The sequence below is a fragment of the Oncorhynchus keta genome, chromosome 8, assembly GCF_023373465.1.
Source record: "Oncorhynchus keta strain PuntledgeMale-10-30-2019 chromosome 8, Oket_V2, whole genome shotgun sequence".
Taxonomy (NCBI): domain Eukaryota; kingdom Metazoa; phylum Chordata; class Actinopteri; order Salmoniformes; family Salmonidae; genus Oncorhynchus; species Oncorhynchus keta.
In genome coordinates this window covers 36,989,140-37,013,033 of record NC_068428.1, presented here as the reverse complement: position 1 = coordinate 37,013,033, position 23,894 = coordinate 36,989,140, and the positions used below count along the sequence as shown (strand labels likewise).

At 38.0% G+C, this 23,894-nt stretch overlaps 1 protein-coding gene across 13 annotated transcripts in view; it reads right to left on the bottom strand.

The window, feature by feature from the left end:
• Positions 1 to 23,894, bottom strand: part of LOC118387150 (gephyrin-like) — a 266,961-nt gene that overhangs the window by 18,366 nt on the left and 224,701 nt on the right. For all 13 annotated transcript variants that reach the window (XM_052524120.1, XM_052524123.1, XM_052524127.1 and 10 more), the window contains one exon: positions 7,088 to 7,143. In XM_052524120.1, the coding sequence (XP_052380080.1) occupies positions 7,088 to 7,143 (56 nt within the window). The remainder of the gene's footprint in view (positions 1 to 7,087; positions 7,144 to 23,894) is intronic.

The following is a 23,894-nucleotide window of genomic DNA, read 5'->3' as shown; positions in this document are numbered from 1 at the left end:
GTGTGTGATACTATATTAGTGTGTCAGTGTGTGATACTATAGTAGTGTGTCAGTGTGTGATACTGTGTCAGTGTGTGATAATGTGTCAGTGTGTGATACTGTGTCAGTGTGTGATACTGTGTCAGTGTGTGATACTGTGTCAGTGTGTCAATGGTTCTGTGTGATACTGTGTCAGTGTGTGATACTATATCAGTGTGTCAGTGTGTGATAATGTGTCAGTGTGTGATACTGTGTCAGTGTGTCAGTGTGTGATACTGTGTCAGTGTGTCAGTGTGTGATACTGTGTCATGTGTGATACTGTGTCAGTGTGTGATACTGTGTCAGTGTGTCAGTGTGTGATACTGTGTCATGTGTGATACTATATTAGTGTGTCAGTGTGTGATACTATATTAGTGTGTCAGTGTGTGATACTATATTAGTGTGTCAGTGTGTGATACTATATTAGTGTGTCAGTGTGTGATAATGTGTCAGTGTGTGATACTGTGTCAGTGTGTCAGTGTGTGATACTGTGTCAGTGTGTCAGTGTGTCAGTGTGTGATACTGTGTCAGTGTGTCAGTGTGTGATACTGTGTCAGTGTGTGATACTGTGTCAGTGTGTCAGTGTGTGATACTGTGTCAGTGTGTCAGTGTGTGATACTGTGTCAGTGTGTCAGTGTGTGATACTATATCAGTGTGTCAGTGTGTGATACTATATTAGTGTGTCAGTGTGTGATACTATATTAGTGTGTCAGTGTGTGATAATGTGTCAGTGTGTGATAATGTGTCAGTGTGTGTCAGTGTGTGATAATGTCTCAGTGTGTGATAATGTGTCAGTGTGTGATACTGTGTCAGTGTGTGATAATGTGTCAGTGTGTGTGTGTGATACTGTGTCAGTGTGTGATACTATATCAGTGTGTCAGTGTGTGATAATGTGTCAGTGTGTGATAATGTGTCAGTGTGTGATAATGTGTCAGTGTGTGATACTGTGTCAGTGTGTCAGTGTGTGATACTGTGTCAGTGTGTGATAATGTGTCAGTGTGTGATAATGTGTCAGTGTGTGATAATGTGTCAGTGTGTGATAATGTGTCAGTGTGTCAGTGTGTGATACTGTGTCATGTGTCAGTGTGTGATAATGTGTCAGTGTGTGATACTGTGTCAGTGTGTGATACTGTGTCAGTGTGTCAGTGTGTGATACTGTGTCAGTGTGTCAGTGTGTGATACTGTGTCATGTGTCAGTGTGTGATAATGTGTCAGTGTGTGATAATGTGTCAGTGTGTGATAATGTGTGTGTGATAATGTGTCAGTGTGTGATACTGTGTCAGTGTGTAATACTATATCAGTGTGTCAGTGTGTGATACTGTATCAGTGTGTCAGTGTGTGATAATGTGTCAGTGTGTGATAATGTGTCAGTGTGTCAGTGTGTCAGTGTGTGATACTGTGTCAGTGTGTCAGTGTGTGATAATGTGTCAGTGTGTGATACTGTGTCAGTGTGTGATACTGTGTCAGTGTGTGATACTGTGTCAGTGTGTGATCAGTGTGTCAGTGTGTGATACTGTGTGATGTGTGTCAGTGTGTGATACTATATTAGTGTGTGTCAGTGTGTGATACTATATTAGTGTGTCAGTGTGTGATACTATATTAGTGTGTCAGTGTGTGATAATGTGTGATAATGTGTCAGTGTGTGATAATGTGTCAGTGTGTGATAATGTGTCAGTGTGTGATACTGTGCCATGTGTCAGTGTGTGATAATGTGTCAGTGTGTCAATGGTTCTGTGTGATACTGTGTCAGTGTGTGATAATGTGTCAGTGTGTGATAATGTGTCAGTGTGTGATAATGTGTCAGTATGTGATAATGTGTCAGTGTGTGATAATGTGTCATGTGTCAGTGTGTGATAATGTGTCAGTGTGTGATACTGTGCCATGTGTCAGTGTGTGATAATGTGTCAGTGTGTCAATGGTTCTGTGTGATACTGTGTCAGTGTGTGATAATGTGTCAGTGTGTGATAATGTGTCAGTGTGTGATAATGTGTCAGTGTGTGAGTGTGTGATAATGTGTCATGTGTCAGTGTGTGATAATGTGTCATGTGTCAGTGTGTGATAATGTGTCAGTGTGTGATAATGTGTCAGTGTGTGATAATGTGTCAGTGTGTGATACTGTGTCAGTGTGTGATACTGTGTCAGTGTGTGTGTGTCAGTGTGTGATAATGTGTCAGTGTGTGATAATGTGTCAGTGTGTGATAATGTGTCAGTGTGTGATAATGTCAGTGTGTCAGTGTGTGATAATGTGTCAGTGTGTGATACTGTGTCAGTGTGTGATACTGTGTCAGTGTGTGATACTGTGTCAGTGTGTCAGTGTGTCAGTGTGTGATAATGTGTCAGTGTGTGATACTGTGTCATGTGTGTCAGTGTGTGATACTATATTAGTGTGTCAGTGTGTGATACTATGTTAGTGTGTCAGTGTGTGATACTATATTAGTGTGTCAGTGTGTGATACTGTGTCTGTGTGTGATAATGTGTCAGTGTGTGATACTGTGTCAGTGTGTGATACTGTGTCAGTGTGTGTGTGATACTGTGTCAGTGTGTGATACTGTGTCAGTGTGTGATACTATGTCAGTGTGTCAGTGTGTGATAATGTGTCAGTGTGTGATACTGTGATCAGTGTGTCAGTGTGTGATACTGTGTCAGTGTGTGTGTGTCAGTGTGTGATACTGTGTCTGTGTCAGTGTGTGATACTGTGTCAGTGTGTGTGTGTGATACTGTGTCATGTGTGATACTATATTAGTGTGTCAGTGTGTGATACTATATTAGTGTGTCAGTGTGTGATACTATATTAGTGTGTCAGTGTGTGATACTGTGTCAGTGTGTCAGTGTGTGATAATGTGTCAGTGTGTGATACTGTGTCAGTGTGTCAGTGTGTGATACTGTGTCAGTGTGTCTGTGTGTGATACTGTGTCAGTGTGTCAGTGTGTGATACTGTGTCAGTGTGTGATACTGTGTCAGTGTGTCAGTGTGTGATACTGTGTCAGTGTGTGTGTGTCAGTGTGTGATACTGTGTCAGTGTGTCAGTGTGTGATACTATATCAGTGTGTCAGTGTTTGATACTATATTAGTGTGTCAGTGTGTGATACTATATTAGTGTGTCAGTGTGTGATACTGTGTCAGTGTGTCAGTGTGTGATACTGTGTCATGTGTGTCAGTGTGTGATACTGTGTCAGTGTGTCAGTGTGTGATACTGTGTCAGTGTGTGATACTGTGTCAGTGTGTCAGTGTGTGATAATGTGTCAGTGTGTCAGAGTGTGATACTGTGTCAGTGTGTCAGTGTGTGATACTGTGTCAGTGTGTCAGTGTGTGATACTGTGTCAGTGTGTCAGTGTGTGATACTGTGTCAGTGTGTCAGTGTGTGATACTGTGTCATGTGTGTCAGTGTGTGATACTGTGTCAGTGTGTCAGTGTGTGATACTGTGTCAGTGTGTGATACTGTGTCAGTGTGTCAGTGTGTGATAATGTGTCAGTGTGTGATACTGTGTCAGTGTGTCAGTGTGTGATACTGTGTCAGTGTGTGATACTGTGTCAGTGTGTGATACTGTGTCAGTGTGTGAGTGTGTGATACTGTGTCAGTGTGTCAGTGTGTGATACTGTGTCAGTGTGTCAGTGTGTGATACTGTGTCATGTGTGTCAGTGTGTGATACTGTGTCAGTGTGTGATACTGTGTCAGTGTGTCAGTGTGTGATACTGTGTCAGTGTGTCAGTGTGTGATACTGTGTCATGTGTGTCAGTGTGTGATACTGTGTCAGTGTGTGATACTGTGTCAGTGTGTGATACTGTGTCAGTGTGTGATACTGTGTCAGTGTGTGATACTGTGTCAGTGTGTGATACTGTGTCAGTGTGTCAGTGTGTGATACTGTGTCAGTGTGTGATACTGTGTCAGTGTGTGATACTGTGTCAGTGTGTGATACTGTGTCAGTGTGTGATACTGTGTCAGTGTGTCTGTGTCAGTGTGTGTGATATTGTGTCAGTGTGTCATGTGTGATACTGTGTCAGTGTGTGATACTGTGTCAGTGTGTGATACTGTGTCAGTGTGTCAGTGTGTGATACTGTGTCAGTGTGTGATACTGTGTCTGTGTCAGTGTGTGATACTGTGTCAGTGTGTCAGTGTGTGATACTGTGTCAGTGTGTGATACTGTGTCAGTGTGTCAGTGTGTGATAATGTGTCAGTGTGTGATACTGTGTCAGTGTGTCAGTGTGTGATACTGTGTCAGTGTGTGATACTGTGTCAGTGTGTGATACTGTGTCAGTGTGTCAGTGTGTGATACTGTGTCATGTGTGTCAGTGTGTGATACTGTGTCAGTGTGTGATACTGTGTCAGTGTGCCAGTGTGTGATACTGTGTCAGTGTGTGATATGTGTCAGTGTGTGATACTGTGTCAGTGTGTGATACTGTGTCAATGTGTCAGTGTGTGATACTGTGTCAGTGTGTGATGTGTCAGTGTGTGATACTGTGTCAGTGTGTGTGTGTCAGTGTGTGATACTGTGTCAGTGTGTGATACTATATCTGTGTCAGTGTGATAATGTGTCAGTGTGTGATAATGTGTCAGTGTGTGATACTGTGTCAGTGTGTGATACTGTGTCAGTGTGTGATACTGTGTCAGTGTGTCAGTGTGTGTGTCAGTGTGTGATAATGTGTCAGTGTGTGATAATGTGTCTGTGTCAGTGTGTGATAATGTGTCAGTGTGTGATAATGTGTCAGTGTGTGATACTGTGTCAGTGTGTGATACTGTGTCAGTGTGTGATACTGTGTCAGTGTGTCAGTGTGTGATAATGTGTCAGTGTGATACTGTGATCAGTGTGTGTCAGTGTGTCAGTGTGTGATACTGTATCAGTGTGTCAGTGTGTGATATGTGTCAGTGTGTATCAGTGTGTGAGTGTGTCAGTGTGTGTGTGATGAATGTGTCAGTGTGTGATACTGTGTCAGTGTGTGATACTGTGTCAGTGTGTGATACTGTGTCAGTGTGTGATACTGTGTCAGTGTGTCAGTGTGTGATACTGTGTCAGTGTGTGATAACTGTGTCAGTGTGTGATACTGTGTCAGTGTGTGATACTGTGTCAGTGTGTCAGTGTGTGATACTGTGTCAGTGTGTCAGTGTGTGATACTGTGTCAGTGTGTGATACTGTGTCAGTGTGTGATACTGTGTCAGTGTGTGATACTGTGTCAGTGTGTGATACTGTGTCAGTGTGTGATACTGTGTCAGTGTGTGATACTGTGTCAGTGTGTGATACTGTGTCAGTGTGTGATACTGTGTCAGTGTGTGATCAGTGTGTGATACTCATGTGTCAGTGTGTGATAATGTGTCAGTGTGTGATACTGTGTCTGTGTCAGTGTGTGATACTATATCAGTGTGTCAGTGTGTGATAATGTGTCAGTGTGTGATAATGTGTCAGTGTGTGATAATGTGTCAGTGTGTGATAATGTGTCAGTGTGTGATAATGTGTCAGTGTGTCAGTGTGTGATAATGTGTCAGTGTGTGATAATGTGTCTGTGTCAGTGTGTGATAATGTTATGTGTCTGTGTGTGATACGGTGTCTGTGTCATGTGTGTGATAATGTGTCTGTGTCTGATAATGTGTCTGTGTCATGTGTGTGATAATGTGTCTGTGTGTGATACTGTGTCTGTGTGTGATACTGTGTCTGTGTCAGTGTGTGATAATGTGTCAGTGTGTGATCATGTGTCTGTGTCAGTGTGTGATACTGTGTCTGTGTGTGATAATGTGTCTGTGTCTGTGTGTGATACTGTGTCTGTGTGTGATACTGTGTCTGTGTGTGATACTGTGTCTGTGTGTGTGTGATAATGTGTCTGTGTCAGTGTGTGATAATGTGTCAGTGTGTGATAATCTGTGTCTGTGTGTGATACTGTGTCAGTGTGTGATCATGTGTCAGTGTGTCAGTGTGTGATAATGTGTCTGTGTCAGTGTGTGATGTGTGTACTGTGTCTGTGTGTGATAATGTGTCTGTGTGTGATACTGTGTCTGTGTGTGATACTGTGTCAGTGTGTGATAACTGTGTCAGTGTGTGATACTGTGTGTGATATGTGTCATGTGTGTGTCAGTGTGTCAGTGTGTGATAATGTGTCTGTGTCTGTGTGTGATAATGTGTCAGTGTGTGATCATGTGTCTGTGTGTGATCTGTGTCTGTGTGTGATACTGTGTCTGTGTCAGTGTGTGTGATACTGTGTCAGTGTGTGATCTGTGTCAGTGTGTGTGATGATACTGTGTCAGTGTGTGTGATACTGTGTCTGTGTGTGATACTGTGTCATGTGTCTGTGTGTGATAATGTGTCAGTGTGTGATCATGTGTGTGTGATAACTGTGTCTGTGTGTGATACTGTGTCTGTGTGTGATACTGTGTCTGTGTCAGTGTGTGATCATGTGTCAGTGTGTGATCATGTGTCTGTGTCTGTGTGTGATAATGTGTCTGTGTCTGTGTGTGATAATGTGTCTGTGTGTGATACTGTGTCTGTGTGTGATAATGTGTCTGTGTGTGATAATGTGTCTGTGTCAGTGTGTGTTAATGTGTCTGTGTCTGTGTGTGATAATGTGTCTGTGTGTGTGTCTATGTGTGTGATACTGTGTCTGTGTGTGATAATGTGTCACTGTGTCAGTGTGTGATAATGTGTCTGTGTCTGTGTGTGATAATGTGTCTGATAATGTGTCTGATCATGTGTCAGTGTGTCTGTGTGTGATCAGCTGTGAGTCTGTGTGTGATATGGGAGCTGTGTCTGTGTGTGATACTGTGTCTGTGTCTGTGGTGACACTGTGTCTGTGTGTGAGCTGTGTCAGTGTGTGAGCGCAGTGTGTGATCATGTGTCTGTGTGTGATACTGTGTCTGTGTCTGTGTGTGATCATGTGTCTGTGTGTGATACTATGTCTGTGTCTGTGTGTGATAATGTGTCACAGTGTGCACAATGTCTGTGTCAGGGGAATAAATGTGTCGTTGAGTGTGTGTTTTGATATATCGCTCTTCATGAAGGAGGGTACCAGCCAAGTGCTTCACCCTGAGTATAGACAGGGTGAAGTGTGTGTGTGTGTGTGTGTGTGTGTGTGTGTGTGTGTGGACCTGTTCTCCAGCCTGGGACTCTCCGATGATGAAGCGGTCGCCTGGACCATCAGCCGCTAAAAAGAAAATACATGTTTTAATGTAATGACATAAGTTGGTGTTTGTATGATTGTGTGTATATGCTGCTGTGTGTATGTGCTGCTGTGTGTATGTGCTGCTGTGTGTATATGCTGCTGTGTGTATATGCTGCTGTGTGTATATACTGCTGTGTGTATATGCTGCTGTGTGTATATGCTGCTGTGTGTATATACTGCTGTGTGTATATGCTGCTGTGTGTATATGCTGCTGTGTGTATATGCTGCTGTGTGTATATGCTGCTGTGTGTATATGCTGCTGTGTGTATATGCTGCTGTGTGTATATGCTGCTGTGTGTATATGCTGCTGTGTGTATATACTGCTGTGTGTATATGCTGCTGTGTGTATATGCTGCTGTGTGTATATGCTGCTGTGTGTATATACTGCTGTGTGTATATGCTGATTGTGTGTATATACTGCTGTGTGTATATACTGATTGTGTGTATATGCTGCTGTGTGTATATACTGATTGTGCGTATATACTGCTGTGTGTATATACTGATTGTGTGTATATGCTGATTGTGTGTATGTGCTGCTGTGTGTATATACTGCTGTGTGTATATACTGCTGTGTGTATATACTGCTGTGTGTATATGCTGATTGTGTGTATATACTGATTGTGTGTATATACTGCTGTGTGTATATACTGATTGTGTGTATATACTGATTGTGTGTATATACTGCTGTGTGTATATAGTGATTGTGCGTATATACTGCTGTGTGTATATACTGATTGTGTGTATGTGCTGCTGTGTGTATATACTGCTGTGTGTATATACTGATTGTGTGTATGTGCTGCTGTGTGTATATGCTGATTGTGTGTATATACTGCTGTGTGTATATACTGATTGTGTGTATATGCTGGTGTGTGTATATACTGCTGTGTGTATATACTGATTGTGCGTATATACTGGTGTGTGTATATACTGATTGTGTGTATATGCTGATTGTGTGTATGTGCTGCTGTGTGTATGTGCTGCTGTGTGTATATACTGATTGTGTGTATATGCTGATTGTGTGTATGTGCTGCTGTGTGTATATAATGCTGTGTGTATATACTGATTGTGTGTATATACTGCTGTGTGTATATACTGATTGTGTGTATATGCTGATTGTGTGTATGTGCTGCTGTGTGTATATAATGCTGTGTGTATATACTGATTGTGTGTATATACTGCTGTGTGTATATACTGATTGTGTGTATATGCTGATTGTGTGTATGTGCTGCTGTGTGTATATAATGCTGTGTGTATATACTGATTGTGTGTATATACTGCTGTGTGTATATACTGATTGTGTGTATATACTGATTGTGTGTATATACTGAATGTGTGTATATACTGCTGTGTGTATATACTGCTGTGTGTATATACTGATTGTGTGTATATGCTGATTGTGTGTATATACTGCTGTGTGTATATACTGATTGTGTGTATATACTGCTGTGTGTATATACTGATTGTGTGTATATACTGATTGTGTGTATATACTGCTGTGTGTATATACTGATTGTGTGTATATACTGATTGTGTGTATATACTGCTGTGTGTATATACTGATTGTGTGTATATACTGATTGTGTGTATATGCTGATTGTGTGTATATACTGATTGTGTGTATATGCTGCTGTGTGTATATACTGCTGTGTGTATATACTGCTGTGTGTATATACTGCTGTGTATATACTGATGTGTGTATATGCTGCTGTGTGTATATACTGATTGTGTGTATATACTGATTGTGTGTATATACTGCTGTGTGTATATACTGATTGTGTGTATATACTGATTGTGTGTATATACTGCTGTGTGTATATACTGATTGTGATTATATACTGCTGTGTGTATATACTGATTGTGTGTATATACTGATTGTGTGTATATACTGCTGTGTGTATATACTGATTGTGTGTATATACTGATTGTGTGTGTATGCTGCTGTGTGTATATACTGCTGTGTGTATATACTGATTGTGTGTATATACTGCTGTGTATATACTGATTGTGCGTATATACTGCTGTGTGTATATACTGATTGTGTGTATGTGCTGCTGTGTGTATATACTGCTGTGTGTATATACTGATTGTGTGTATGTGCTGCTGTGTGTATATGCTGATTGTGTGTATATACTGCTGTGTGTATATACTGATTGTGTGTATATGCTGGTGTGTGTATATACTGCTGTGTGTATATACTGTTTGTGCGTATATACTGCTGTGTGTATATACTGATTGTGTGTATATGCTGATTGTGTGTATGTGCTGCTGTGTGTATGTGCTGCTGTGTGTATGTGCTGATTGTGTGTATATGCTGATTGTGTGTATGTGCTGCTGTGTGTATATAATGCTGTGTGTATATACTGATTGTGTGTATATACTGCTGTGTGTATATACTGATTGTGTGTATATACTGATTGTGTGTATATACTGAATGTGTGTATATACTGCTGTGTGTATATACTGCTGTGTGTATATACTGATTGTGTGTATATGCTGATTGTGTGTATATACTGCTGTGTGTATATACTGATTGTGTGTATATACTGCTGTGTGTATATACTGATTGTGTGTATATACTGATTGTGTGTATATACTGCTGTGTGTATATACTGATTGTGTGTATATACTGATTGTGTGTATATACTGCTGTGTGTATATACTGATTGTGTGTATATGCTGATTGTGTGTATATACTGATTGTGTGTATATGCTGCTGTGTGTATATACTGCTGTGTGTATATACTGCTGTGTGTATATACTGCTGTGTATATACTGATGTGTGTATATGCTGCTGTGTGTATATACTGATTGTGTGTATATACTGATTGTGTGTATATACTGCTGTGTGTATATACTGATTGTGTGTATATACTGATTGTGTGTGTATATACTGCTGTGTGTATATACTGATTGTGATTATATACTGCTGTGTGTATATACTGATTGTGTGTATATACTGATTGTGTGTATATACTGCTGTGTGTATATACTGATTGTGTGTATATACTGATTGTGTGTATGCTGCTGTGTGTATATACTGCTGTGTGTATATACTGATTGTGTGTATATACTGCTGTGTATATACTGATTGTGCGTATATACTGCTGTGTGTATATACTGATTGTGTGTATGTGCTGCTGTGTGTATATACTGCTGTGTGTATATACTGATTGTGTGTATGTGCTGCTGTGTGTATATGCTGATTGTGTGTATATACTGCTGTGTGTATATACTGATTGTGTGTATATGCTGGTGTGTGTATATACTGCTGTGTGTATATACTGATTGTGCGTATATACTGCTGTGTGTATATACTGATTGTGTGTATATGCTGATTGTGTGTATGTGCTGCTGTGTGTATGTGCTGCTGTGTGTATGTGCTGATTGTGTGTATATGCTGATTGTGTGTATGTGCTGCTGTGTGTATATAATGCTGTGTGTATATACTGATTGTGTGTATATACTGCTGTGTGTATATACTGATTGTGTGTATATGCTGATTGTGTGTATGTGCTGCTGTGTGTATATAATGCTGTGTGTATATACTGATTGTGTGTATATACTGATTGTGTGTATATGCTGATTGTGTGTATGTGCTGCTGTGTGTATATAATGCTGTGTGTATATACTGATTGTGTGTATATACTGCTGTGTGTATATACTGATTGTGTGTATATACTGATTGTGTGTATATACTGCTGTGTGTATATACTGATTGTGTGTATATACTGATTGTGTGTATATACTGATTGTGTGTATATACTGCTGTGTGTATATACTGATTGTGTGTATATACTGATTGTGTGTATATACTGATTGTGTGTATATACTGCTGTGTGTATATACTGATTGTGTGTATATGCTGATTGTGTGTATATACTGCTGTGTGTATATACTGATTGTGTGTATATACTGATTGTGTGTATATACTGATTGTGTGTATATACTGCTGTGTGTATATACTGCTGTGTGTATATACTGATTGTGTGTATATACTGATTGTGTGTATATACTGCTGTGTGTATATACTGATTGTGTGTATATACTGATTGTGTGTATATACTGCTGTGTGTATATACTGATTGTGTGTATATGCTGATTGTGTGTATATACTGCTGTGTGTATATACTGATTGTGTGTATATACTGATTGTGTGTATATACTGATTGTGTGTATATACTGCTGTGTGTATATACTGCTGTGTGTATATACTGATTGTGTGTATATACTGATTGTGTGTATATACTGATTTGTGTGTATGCTGCTGTGTGTATATACTGCTGTGTGTATATACTGCTGTGTGTATATACTGATTGTGTGTATATGCTGATTGTGTGTATATACTGATTGTGTGTATATACTGAATGTGTGTATATACTGCTGTGTGTATATACTGCTGTGTGTATATGCTGATGTGTGTATATGCTGATTGTGTGTATATACTGCTGTGTGTATATACTGATTGTGTGTATATACTGCTGTGTGTATATACTGATTGTGTGTATATACTGATTGTGTGTATATACTGCTGTGTGTATATACTGATTGTGTGTATATACTGATTGTGTGTATATACTGCTGTGTGTATATACTGATTGTGTGTATATACTGATTGTGTGTATATGCTGATTGTGTGTATATACTGATTGTGTGTATATGCTGCTGTGTGTATATACTGCTGTGTGTATATACTGCTGTGTATATACTGATGTGTGTATATGCTGCTGTGTGTATATACTGATTGTGTGTATATACTGATTGTGTGTATATACTGCTGTGTGTATATACTGATTGTGTGTATATACTGATTGTGTGTGTATATACTGCTGTGTGTATATACTGATTGTGATTATATACTGCTGTGTGTATATACTGATTGTGTGTATATACTGATTGTGTGTATATACTGCTGTGTGTATATACTGATTGTGTGTATATACTGATTGTGTGTGTATGCTGCTGTGTGTATATACTGCTGTGTGTATATACTGATTGTGTGTATATACTGCTGTGTATATACTGATTGTGCGTATATACTGCTGTGTGTATATACTGATTGTGTGTATGTGCTGCTGTGTGTATATACTGCTGTGTGTATATACTGATTGTGTGTATGTGCTGCTGTGTGTATATGCTGATTGTGTGTATATACTGCTGTGTGTATATACTGATTGTGTGTATATGCTGGTGTGTGTATATACTGCTGTGTGTATATACTGATTGTGTGTATATACTGCTGTGTGTATATACTGATTGTGTGTATATGCTGATTGTGTGTATGTGCTGCTGTGTGTATATAATGCTGTGTGTATATACTGATTGTGTGTATATACTGATTGTGTGTATATGCTGATTGTGTGTATGTGCTGCTGTGTGTATATAATGCTGTGTGTATATACTGATTGTGTGTATATACTGCTGTGTGTATATACTGATTGTGTGTATATACTGATTGTGTGTATATACTGCTGTGTGTATATACTGATTGTGTGTATATACTGATTGTGTGTATATACTGATTGTGTGTATATACTGCTGTGTGTATATACTGATTGTGTGTATATACTGCTGTGTGTATATACTGATTGTGTGTATATACTGCTGTGTGTATATACTGATTGTGTGTATATGCTGATGTGTGTATATACTGCTGTGTGTATATACTGATTGTGTGTATATACTGATTGTGTGTATATACTGATTGTGTGTATATACTGCTGTGTGTATATACTGATTGTGTGTATATACTGATTGTGTGTATATACTGATTGTGTGTATATACTGCTGTGTGTATATACTGATTTGTGTATATACTGATTGTGTGTATATACTGCTGTGTGTATATACTGATTGTGTGTATATGCTGATTGTGTGTATATACTGCTGTGTGTATATACTGATTGTGTGTATATACTGATTGTGTGTATATACTGATTGTGTGTATATACTGCTGTGTGTATATACTGATTGTGTGTATATACTGATTGTGTGTATATACTGATTGTGTGTATATACTGATTTGTGTGTATGCTGCTGTGTGTATATACTGCTGTGTGTATATACTGCTGTGTGTATATACTGATTGTGTGTATATGCTGATTGTGTGTATATACTGATTGTGTGTATATACTGATTGTGTGTATACTGACTGTGTGTATATGCTGCTGTGTGTATATTCTGATTGTGTGTATGCTGATTGTGTGTGTATACTGATTGTGTGTGTACTGATTGTGTGTGTATACTGCTGTGTGTATATACTGATTGTGTGTATACTGATTGTGTGTGTATGCTGCTGTGTGTATATGCTGATTGTGTGTATATACTGATTGTGTGTATACTGACTGTGTGTATATGCTGATTGTGTGTATATACTGATTGTGTGTATATGCTGATTGTGTGTATATACTGATTGTGTGTATATGCTGCTGTGTGTATATACTGCTGTGTGTATATACTGCTGTGTGTATATACTGCTGTGTATATACTGATGTGTGTATATGCTGCTGTGTGTATATACTGATTGTGTGTATATACTGATTGTGTGTATATACTGCTGTGTGTATATACTGATTGTGTGTATATACTGATTGTGTGTGTATATACTGCTGTGTGTATATACTGATTGTGATTATATACTGCTGTGTGTATATACTGATTGTGTGTATATACTGATTGTGTGTATATACTGCTGTGTGTATATACTGATTGTGTGTATATACTGATTGTGTGTGTATGCTGCTGTGTGTATATACTGCTGTGTGTATATACTGATTGTGTGTATATACTGCTGTGTATATACTGATTGTGCGTATATACTGCTGTGTGTATATACTGATTGTGTGTATGTGCTGCTGTGTGTATATACTGCTGTGTGTATATACTGATTGTGTGTATGTGCTGCTGTGTGTATATGCTGATTGTGTGTATATACTGCTGTGTGTATATACTGATTGTGTGTATATGCTGGTGTGTGTATATACTGCTGTGTGTATATACTGATTGTGCGTATATACTGCTGTGTGTATATACTGATTGTGTGTATATGCTGATTGTGTGTATGTGCTGCTGTGTGTATGTGCTGCTGTGTGTATGTGCTGATTGTGTGTATATGCTGATTGTGTGTATGTGCTGCTGTGTGTATATAATGCTGTGTGTATATACTGATTGTGTGTATATACTGCTGTGTGTATATACTGATTGTGTGTATATGCTGATTGTGTGTATGTGCTGCTGTGTGTATATAATGCTGTGTGTATATACTGATTGTGTGTATATACTGCTGTGTGTATATACTGATTGTGTGTATATGCTGATTGTGTGTATGTGCTGCTGTGTGTATATAATGCTGTGTGTATATACTGATTGTGTGTATATACTGCTGTGTGTATATACTGATTGTGTGTATATACTGATTGTGTGTATATACTGCTGTGTGTATATACTGCTGTGTGTATATACTGATTGTGTGTATATGCTGATTGTGTGTATATACTGCTGTGTGTATATACTGATTGTGTGTATATACTGCTGTGTGTATATACTGATTGTGTGTATATACTGATTGTGTGTATATACTGCTGTGTGTATATACTGATTGTGTGTATATACTGATTGTGTGTATATACTGCTGTGTGTATATACTGATTGTGTGTATATACTGATTGTGTGTATATGCTGATTGTGTGTATATACTGATTGTGTGTATATGCTGCTGTGTGTATATACTGCTGTGTGTATATACTGCTGTGTGTATATACTGCTGTGTATATACTGATGTGTGTATATGCTGCTGTGTGTATATACTGATTGTGTGTATATACTGATTGTGTGTATATACTGCTGTGTGTATATACTGATTGTGTGTATATACTGATTGTGTGTGTATATACTGCTGTGTGTATATACTGATTGTGATTATATACTGCTGTGTGTATATACTGATTGTGTGTATATACTGATTGTGTGTATATACTGCTGTGTGTATATACTGATTGTGTGTATATACTGATTGTGTGTGTATGCTGCTGTGTGTATATACTGCTGTGTGTATATACTGATTGTGTGTATATACTGCTGTGTATATACTGATTGTGCGTATATACTGCTGTGTGTATATACTGATTGTGTGTATGTGCTGCTGTGTGTATATACTGCTGTGTGTATATACTGATTGTGTGTATGTGCTGCTGTGTGTATATGCTGATTGTGTGTATATACTGCTGTGTGTATATACTGATTGTGTGTATATGCTGGTGTGTGTATATACTGCTGTGTGTATATACTGATTGTGCGTATATACTGCTGTGTGTATATACTGATTGTGTGTATATGCTGATTGTGTGTATGTGCTGCTGTGTGTATGTGCTGCTGTGTGTATGTGCTGATTGTGTGTATATGCTGATTGTGTGTATGTGCTGCTGTGTGTATATAATGCTGTGTGTATATACTGATTGTGTGTATATACTGCTGTGTGTATATACTGATTGTGTGTATATGCTGATTGTGTGTATGTGCTGCTGTGTGTATATAATGCTGTGTGTATATACTGATTGTGTGTATATACTGCTGTGTGTATATACTGATTGTGTGTATATGCTGATTGTGTGTATATGCTGATTGTGTGTATGTGCTGCTGTGTGTATATAATGCTGTGTGTATATACTGATTGTGTGTATATACTGCTGTGTGTATATACTGATTGTGTGTATATACTGATTGTGTGTATATACTGCTGTGTATATACTGATTGTGTGTATATACTGATTGTGTGTATATACTGATTGTGTGTATATACTGCTGTGTGTATATACTGATTGTGTGTATATACTGCTGTGTGTATATACTGATTGTGTGTATATACTGCTGTGTGTATATACTGATTGTGTGTATATGCTGATTGTGTGTATATACTGCTGTGTGTATATACTGATTGTGTGTATATACTGCTGTGTATATACTGATTGTGTGTATATACTGATTGTGTGTATATACTGCTGTGTGTATATACTGATTGTGTGTATATACTGATTGTGTGTATATACTGCTGTGTGTATATACTGATTGTGTGTATATACTGATTGTGTGTATATACTGCTGTGTGTATATACTGATTGTGTGTATATGCTGATTGTGTGTATATACTGCTGTGTGTATATACTGATTGTGTGTATATACTGATTGTGTGTATATACTGATTGTGTGTATATACTGCTGTGTGTATATACTGATTGTGTGTATATACTGATTGTGTGTATATACTGCTGTGTGTATATACTGATTGTGTGTATATACTGATTGTGTGTGTATGCTGCTGTGTGTATATACTGCTGTGTGTTTATACTGCTGTGTGTATATACTGATTGTGTGTATATGCTGATTGTGTGTATATGCTGCTGTGTGTATATACTGCTGTGTGTATATACTGCTGTGTATATACTGATTGTGTGTATATACTGATTGTGTGTATATGCTGCTGTGTGTATATACTGATTGTGTGTATATACTGATTGTGTGTATATACTGCTGTGTGTATATACTGATTGTGTGTATATACTGATTGTGTGTATGCTGCTGTGTGTATATACTGCTGTGTGTATATACTGATTGTGTGTATATACTGCTGTGTGTATATACTGATTGTGTGTATATACTGATTGTGTGTATATACTGCTGTGTGTATATACTGATTGTGTGTATATACTGATTGTGTGTGTATGCTGCTGTGTGTATATACTGCTGTGTGTATATACTGATTGTGTGTATATACTGCTGTGTGTATATACTGATTGTGTGTATATGCTGATTGTGTGTATATACTGATTGTGTGTATATGCTGCTGTGTGTATATGCTGCTGTGTGTATATGCTGCTGTGTGTATATACTGCTGTGTGTATATACTGCTGTGTGTATATACTGCTGTGTGTATATACTGCTGTGTGTATATACTGATTGTGTGTATATACTGATTGTGTGTATATACTGCTGTGTGTATATACTGATTGTGTGTATATACTGATTGTGTGTATGCTGCTGTGTGTGTATGCTGCTGTGTGTATATGCTGATTGTGTGTATGCTGATTGTGTGTGTATGCTGATTGTGTGTATGCTGATTGTGTGTGTATGCTGCTGTGTGTGTATGCTGCTGTGTGTATATGCTGATTGTGTGTATGCTGATTGTGTGTGTATGCTGATTGTGTGTGTATGCTGATTGTGTGTGTATGCTGATTGTGTGTATACTGATTGTGTGTGTATGCTGCTGTGTGTATGCTGCTGTGTGTATATGCTGATTGTGTGTATGCTGATTGTGTGTATGCTGATTGTGTGTGTATGCTGATTGTGTGTGTACTGATTGTGTGTGTATGCTGCTGTGTGTGTATGCTGCTGTGTGTATATGCTGATTGTGTGTGTATGCTGCTGTGTGTATATGCTGATTGTGTGTGTATGCTGTGTGTATATGCTGATTGTGTGTATGCTGATTGTGTGTGTATGCTGATTGTGTGTGTATACTGATTGTGTGTGTATGCTGCTGTGTGTGTATGCTGCTGTGTGTATATGCTGATTGTGTGTATGCTGATTGTGTGTGTATGCTGATTGTGTGTATATGCTGATTGTGTGTATATGCTGATTGTGTGTGTATGCTGATTGTGTGTATGCTGATTGCTGATTGTGTGTATATGCTGATTGTGTGTATGCTGATTGTGTGTATATGCTGATTGTGTGTATATGCTGATTGTGTGTATATACTGATTGTGTGTATGCTGATTGTGTGTATATGCTGATTGTGTGTATGCTGATTGTGTGTATATACTGATTGTGTGTATGCTGATTGTGTGTATATGCTGATTGTGTGTGTATACTGATTGTGTGTGTATACTGATTGTGTGTATGTACTGCTGTGTGTATATGCTGATTGTGTGTATGCTGATTGTGTGTATGCTGATTGTGTGTATATGCTGATTGTGTGTATATGCTGATTGTGTGTATATGCTGATTGTGTGTGTATACTGATTGTGTGTGTATGCTGCTGTGTGTGTATGCTGCTGTGTGTGTATGCTGCTGTGTGTATATGCTGATTGTGTATATGCTGATTGTGTGTATGCTGATTGTGTGTATGCTGATTGTGTGTGTATGCTGCTGTGTGTATATGCTGATTGTGTGTATGCTGATTGTGTGTGTATGCTGATTGTGTGTATGCTGATTGTGTGTGTATGCTGATTGTGTGTGTATACTGATTGTGTGTATGCTGATTGTGTGTATATGCTGATTGTGTATATACTGATTGTGTGTATATACTGATTTGTGTGTATATACTGCTGTGTGTATATACTGATTGTGATTATATACTGCTGTGTATATACTGATTGTGTGTATATACTGATTGTGTGTATATACTGCTGTGTGTATATACTGATTGTGTGTATATACTGATTGTGTGTGTATGCTGCTGTGTGTATATACTGCTGTGTGTATATACTGATTGTGTGTATATACTGCTGTGTATATACTGATTGTGCGTATATACTGCTGTGTGTATATACTGATTGTGTGTATGTGCTGCTGTGTGTATATACTGCTGTGTGTATATACTGATTGTGTGTATGTGCTGCTGTGTGTATATGCTGATTGTGTGTATATACTGCTGTGTGTATATACTGATTGTGTGTATATGCTGGTGTGTGTATATACTGCTGTGTGTATATACTGATTGTGCGTATATACTGCTGTGTGTATATACTGATTGTGTGTATATGCTGATTGTGTGTATGTGCTGCTGTGTGTATGTGCTGCTGTGTGTATGTGCTGATTGTGTGTATATGCTGATTGTGTGTATGTGCTGCTGTGTGTATATAATGCTGTGTGTATATACTGATTGTGTGTATATACTGCTGTGTGTATATACTGATTGTGTGTATATGCTGATTGTGTGTATGTGCTGCTGTGTGTATATAATGCTGTGTGTATATACTGATTGTGTGTATATACTGCTGTGTGTATATACTGATTGTGTGTATATGCTGATTGTGTGTATGTGCTGCTGTGTGTATATAATGCTGTGTGTATATACTGATTGTGTGTATATACTGCTGTGTGTATATACTGATTGTGTGTATATACTGATTGTGTGTATATACTGAATGTGTGTATATACTGCTGTGTGTATATACTGCTGTGTGTATATACTGATTGTGTGTATATGCTGATTGTGTGTATATACTGCTGTGTGTATATACTGATTGTGTGTATATACTGCTGTGTGTATATACTGATTGTGTGTATATACTGATTGTGTGTATATGCTGCTGTGTGTATATACTGATTGTGTGTATATACTGATTGTGTGTATATACTGCTGTGTGTATATACTGATTGTGTGTATATACTGATTGTGTGTATATGCTGCTGTGTGTATATACTGCTGTGTGTATATACTGCTGTGTGTATATACTGCTGTGTATATACTGATGTGTGTATATGCTGCTGTGTGTATATACTGATTGTGTGTATATACTGATTGTGTGTATATACTGCTGTGTGTATATACTGATTGTGTGTATATACTGCTGTGTGTATATACTGATTGTGTGTATATACTGAATGTGTGTATATACTGCTGTGTGTATATACTGCTGTGTGTATATACTGATTGTGTGTATATGCTGATTGTGTGTATATACTGCTGTGTGTATATACTGATTGTGTGTATATACTGCTGTGTGTATATACTGATTGTGTGTATATACTGATTGTGTATATACTGCTGTGTGTATATACTGATTGTGTGTATATACTGATTGTGTGTATATACTGCTGTGTGTGTATACTGATTGTGTGTATATACTGATTGTGTGTATATGCTGCTGTGTGTATATACTGCTGTGTGTATATACTGCTGTGTGTATATACTGCTGTGTATATACTGATGTGTGTATATGCTGCTGTGTGTATATACTGATTGTGTGTATATACTGATTGTGTGTATATACTGCTGTGTGTATATACTGATTGTGTGTATATACTGATTGTGTGTGTATATACTGCTGTGTGTATATACTGATTGTGATTATATACTGCTGTGTGTATATACTGATTGTGTGTATATACTGATTGTGTGTATATACTGCTGTGTGTATATACTGATTGTGTGTATATACTGATTGTGTGTGTATGCTGCTGTGTGTATATACTGCTGTGTGTATATACTGATTGTGTGTATATACTGCTGTGTATATACTGATTGTGCGTATATACTGCTGTGTGTATATACTGATTGTGTGTATGTGCTGCTGTGTGTATATACTGCTGTGTGTATATGCTGATTGTGTGTATGTGCTGCTGTGTGTATATGCTGATTGTGTGTATATACTGCTGTGTGTATATACTGATTGTGTGTATATGCTGGTGTGCGTATATGCTGCTGTGTGTATATACTGATTGTGCGTATATACTGCTGTGTGTATATACTGATTGTGTGTATATGCTGATTGTGTGTATGTGCTGCTGTGTGTATGTGCTGCTGTGTGTATGTGCTGATTGTGTGTATATGCTGATTGTGTGTATGTGCTGCTGTGTGTATATAATGCTGTGTGTATATACTGATTGTGTGTATATACTGCTGTGTGTATATACTGATTGTGTGTATATGCTGATTGTGTGTATGTGCTGCTGTGTGTATATAATGCTGTGTGTATATACTGATTGTGTGTATATACTGCTGTGTGTATATACTGATTGTGTGTATATGCTGATTGTGTGTATGTGCTGCTGTGTGTATATAATGCTGTGTGTATATACTGATTGTGTGTATATACTGCTGTGTGTATATACTGATTGTGTGTATATACTGATTGTGTGTATATACTGCTGTGTGTATATACTGATTGTGTGTATATACTGATTGTGTGTATATACTGATTGTGTGTATATACTGCTGTGTGTATATACTGATTGTGTGTATATACTGCTGTGTGTATATACTGATTGTGTGTATATACTGCTGTGTGTATATACTGATTGTGTGTATACGCTGATTGTGTGTATATACTGCTGTGTGTATATACTGATTGTGTGTATATACTGCTGTGTATATACTGATTGTGTGTATATACTGATTGTGTGTATATACTGCTGTGTGTATATACTGATTGTGTGTATATACTGATTGTGTGTATATACTGCTGTGTGTATATACTGATTGTGTGTATATACTGATTGTGTGTATATACTGCTGTGTGTATATACTGATTGTGTGTATATGCTGATTGTGTGTATATACTGCTGTGTGTATATACTGATTGTGTGTATATACTGATTGTGTGTATATACTGATTGTGTGTATATACTGCTGTGTGTATATACTGATTGTGTGTATATACTGATTGTGTGTATATACTGCTGTGTGTATATACTGATTGTGTGTATATACTGATTTGTGTGTATATACTGTGTGTATATACTGCTGTGTGTATATACTGCTGTGTGTATATACTGATTGTGTGTATATGCTGATTGTGTGTATATACTGATTGTGTGTATATGCTGCTGTGTGTATATACTGCTGTGTGTATATACTGCTGTGTGTATATACTGCTGTGTATATACTGATTGTGTGTATATGCTGCTGTGTGTATATACTGATTGTGTGTATATACTGATTGTGTATATACTGCTGTGTGTATATACTGATTGTGTGTATATACTGATTGTGTGTGTATGCTGCTGTGTGTATATACTGCTGTGTGTATATACTGATTGTGTGTATATACTGCTGTGTGTATATACTGATTGTGTGTATATACTGATTGTGTGTATATACTGCTGTGTGTATATACTGATTGTGTGTATATACTCATTGTGTGTATATACTGCTGTGTGTATATACTGATTGTGTGTATATGCTGATTGTGTGTATATACTGATTGTGTGTATGCTGCTGTGTGTATATACTGCTGTGTGTATATGCTGCTGTGTGTATATACTGCTGTGTGTATATACTGCTGTGTGTATATACTGATTGTGTGTATATACTGCTGTGTGTATATACTGATTGTGTGTATATACTGATTGTGTGTATATACTGCTGTGTGTATATACTGATTGTGTGTGTATGCTGATTGTGTGTGTGTGTATGCTGCTGTGTGTGTATGCTGCTGTGTGTATATGCTGATTGTGTGTATGCTGATTGTGTGTGTATGCTGATTGTGTGTGTATGCTGATTGTGTGTGTATGCTGCTGTGTGTGTATGCTGATTGTGTGTGTATGCTGATTGTGTGTATTCTGATTGTGTGTATGCTGATTGTGTGTGTATGCTGATTGTGTGTGTATGCTGATTGTGTGTGTATGCTGATTGTGTGTGTATGCTGCTGTGTGTATGCTGCTGTGTGTATATGCTGATTGTGTGTATGCTGATTGTGTGTATGCTGATTGTGTGTGTATGCTGATTGTGTGTGTATACTGATTGTGTGTATGCTGCTGTGTGTGTATGCTGCTGTGTGTATATGCTGATTGTGTGTGTATGCTGCTGTGTGTATATGCTGATTGTGTGTGTATGCTGCTGTGTGTATATGCTGATTGTGTGTATGCTGATTGTGTGTGTATGCTGATTGTGTGTGTATACTGATTGTGTGTGTATGCTGCTGTGTGTGTATGCTGCTGTGTGTATATGCTGATTGTGTGTATGCTGATTGTGTGTATGCTGATTGTGTGTATATGCTGATTGTGTGTATATGCTGATTGTGTGTGTATGCTGATTGTGTGTATGCTGATTGTGTGTATGCTGATTGTGTGTATATGCTGATTGTGTGTATATGCTGATTGTGTGTATATGCTGATTGTGTGTATGCTGATTGTGTGTATATGCTGATTGTGTGTATGCTGATTGTGTGTGTATATGCTGATTGTGTATGCTGATTGTGTGTATATGCTGATTGTGTGTATGCTGATTGTGTGTGTATACTGATTGTGTGTGTATGCTGCTGTGTGTGTATGCTGCTGTGTGTATATGCTGATTGTGTGTATGCTGATTGTGTGTATGCTGATTGTGTGTATGCTGATTGTGTGTATATGCTGATTGTGTGTATATGCTGATTGTGTGTGTATACTGATTGTGTGTGTATGCTGCTGTGTGTGTATGCTGCTGTGTGTGTATGCTGCTGTGTGTATATGCTGATTTGTGTATGCTGATTGTGTGTATGCTGATTGTGTGTGTATGCTGCTGTGTGTATATGCTGATTGTGTGTATGCTGATTGTGTGTGTATGCTGATTGTGTGTATGCTGATTGTGTGTGTATGCTGATTTGTGTGTATACTGATTGTGTGTATGCTGATTGTGTGTATATGCTGATTGTGTGTATGCTGATTGTGTGTGTATACTGATTGTGTGTGTATGCTGCTGTGTGTGTATGCTGCTGTGTGTATATGCTGATTGTGTGTATGCTGATTGTGTGTATGCTGATTGTGTGTATGCTGATTGTGTGTATGCTGATTGTGTGTATGCTGATTGTGTGTGTATGCTGCTGTGTGTATATGCTGATTGTGTGTATGCTGATTGTGTGTGTATACTGATTGTGTGTATGCTGATTGTGTGTGTATGCTGATTGTGTGTGTATGCTGATTGTGTGTGTATGCTGCTGTGTGTATATGCTGATTGTGTGTATATGCTGATTGTGTGTGTATGCTGATTGTGTGTGTATGCTGATTGTGTGTATGCTGATTGTGTGTATGCTGATTGTGTGTAT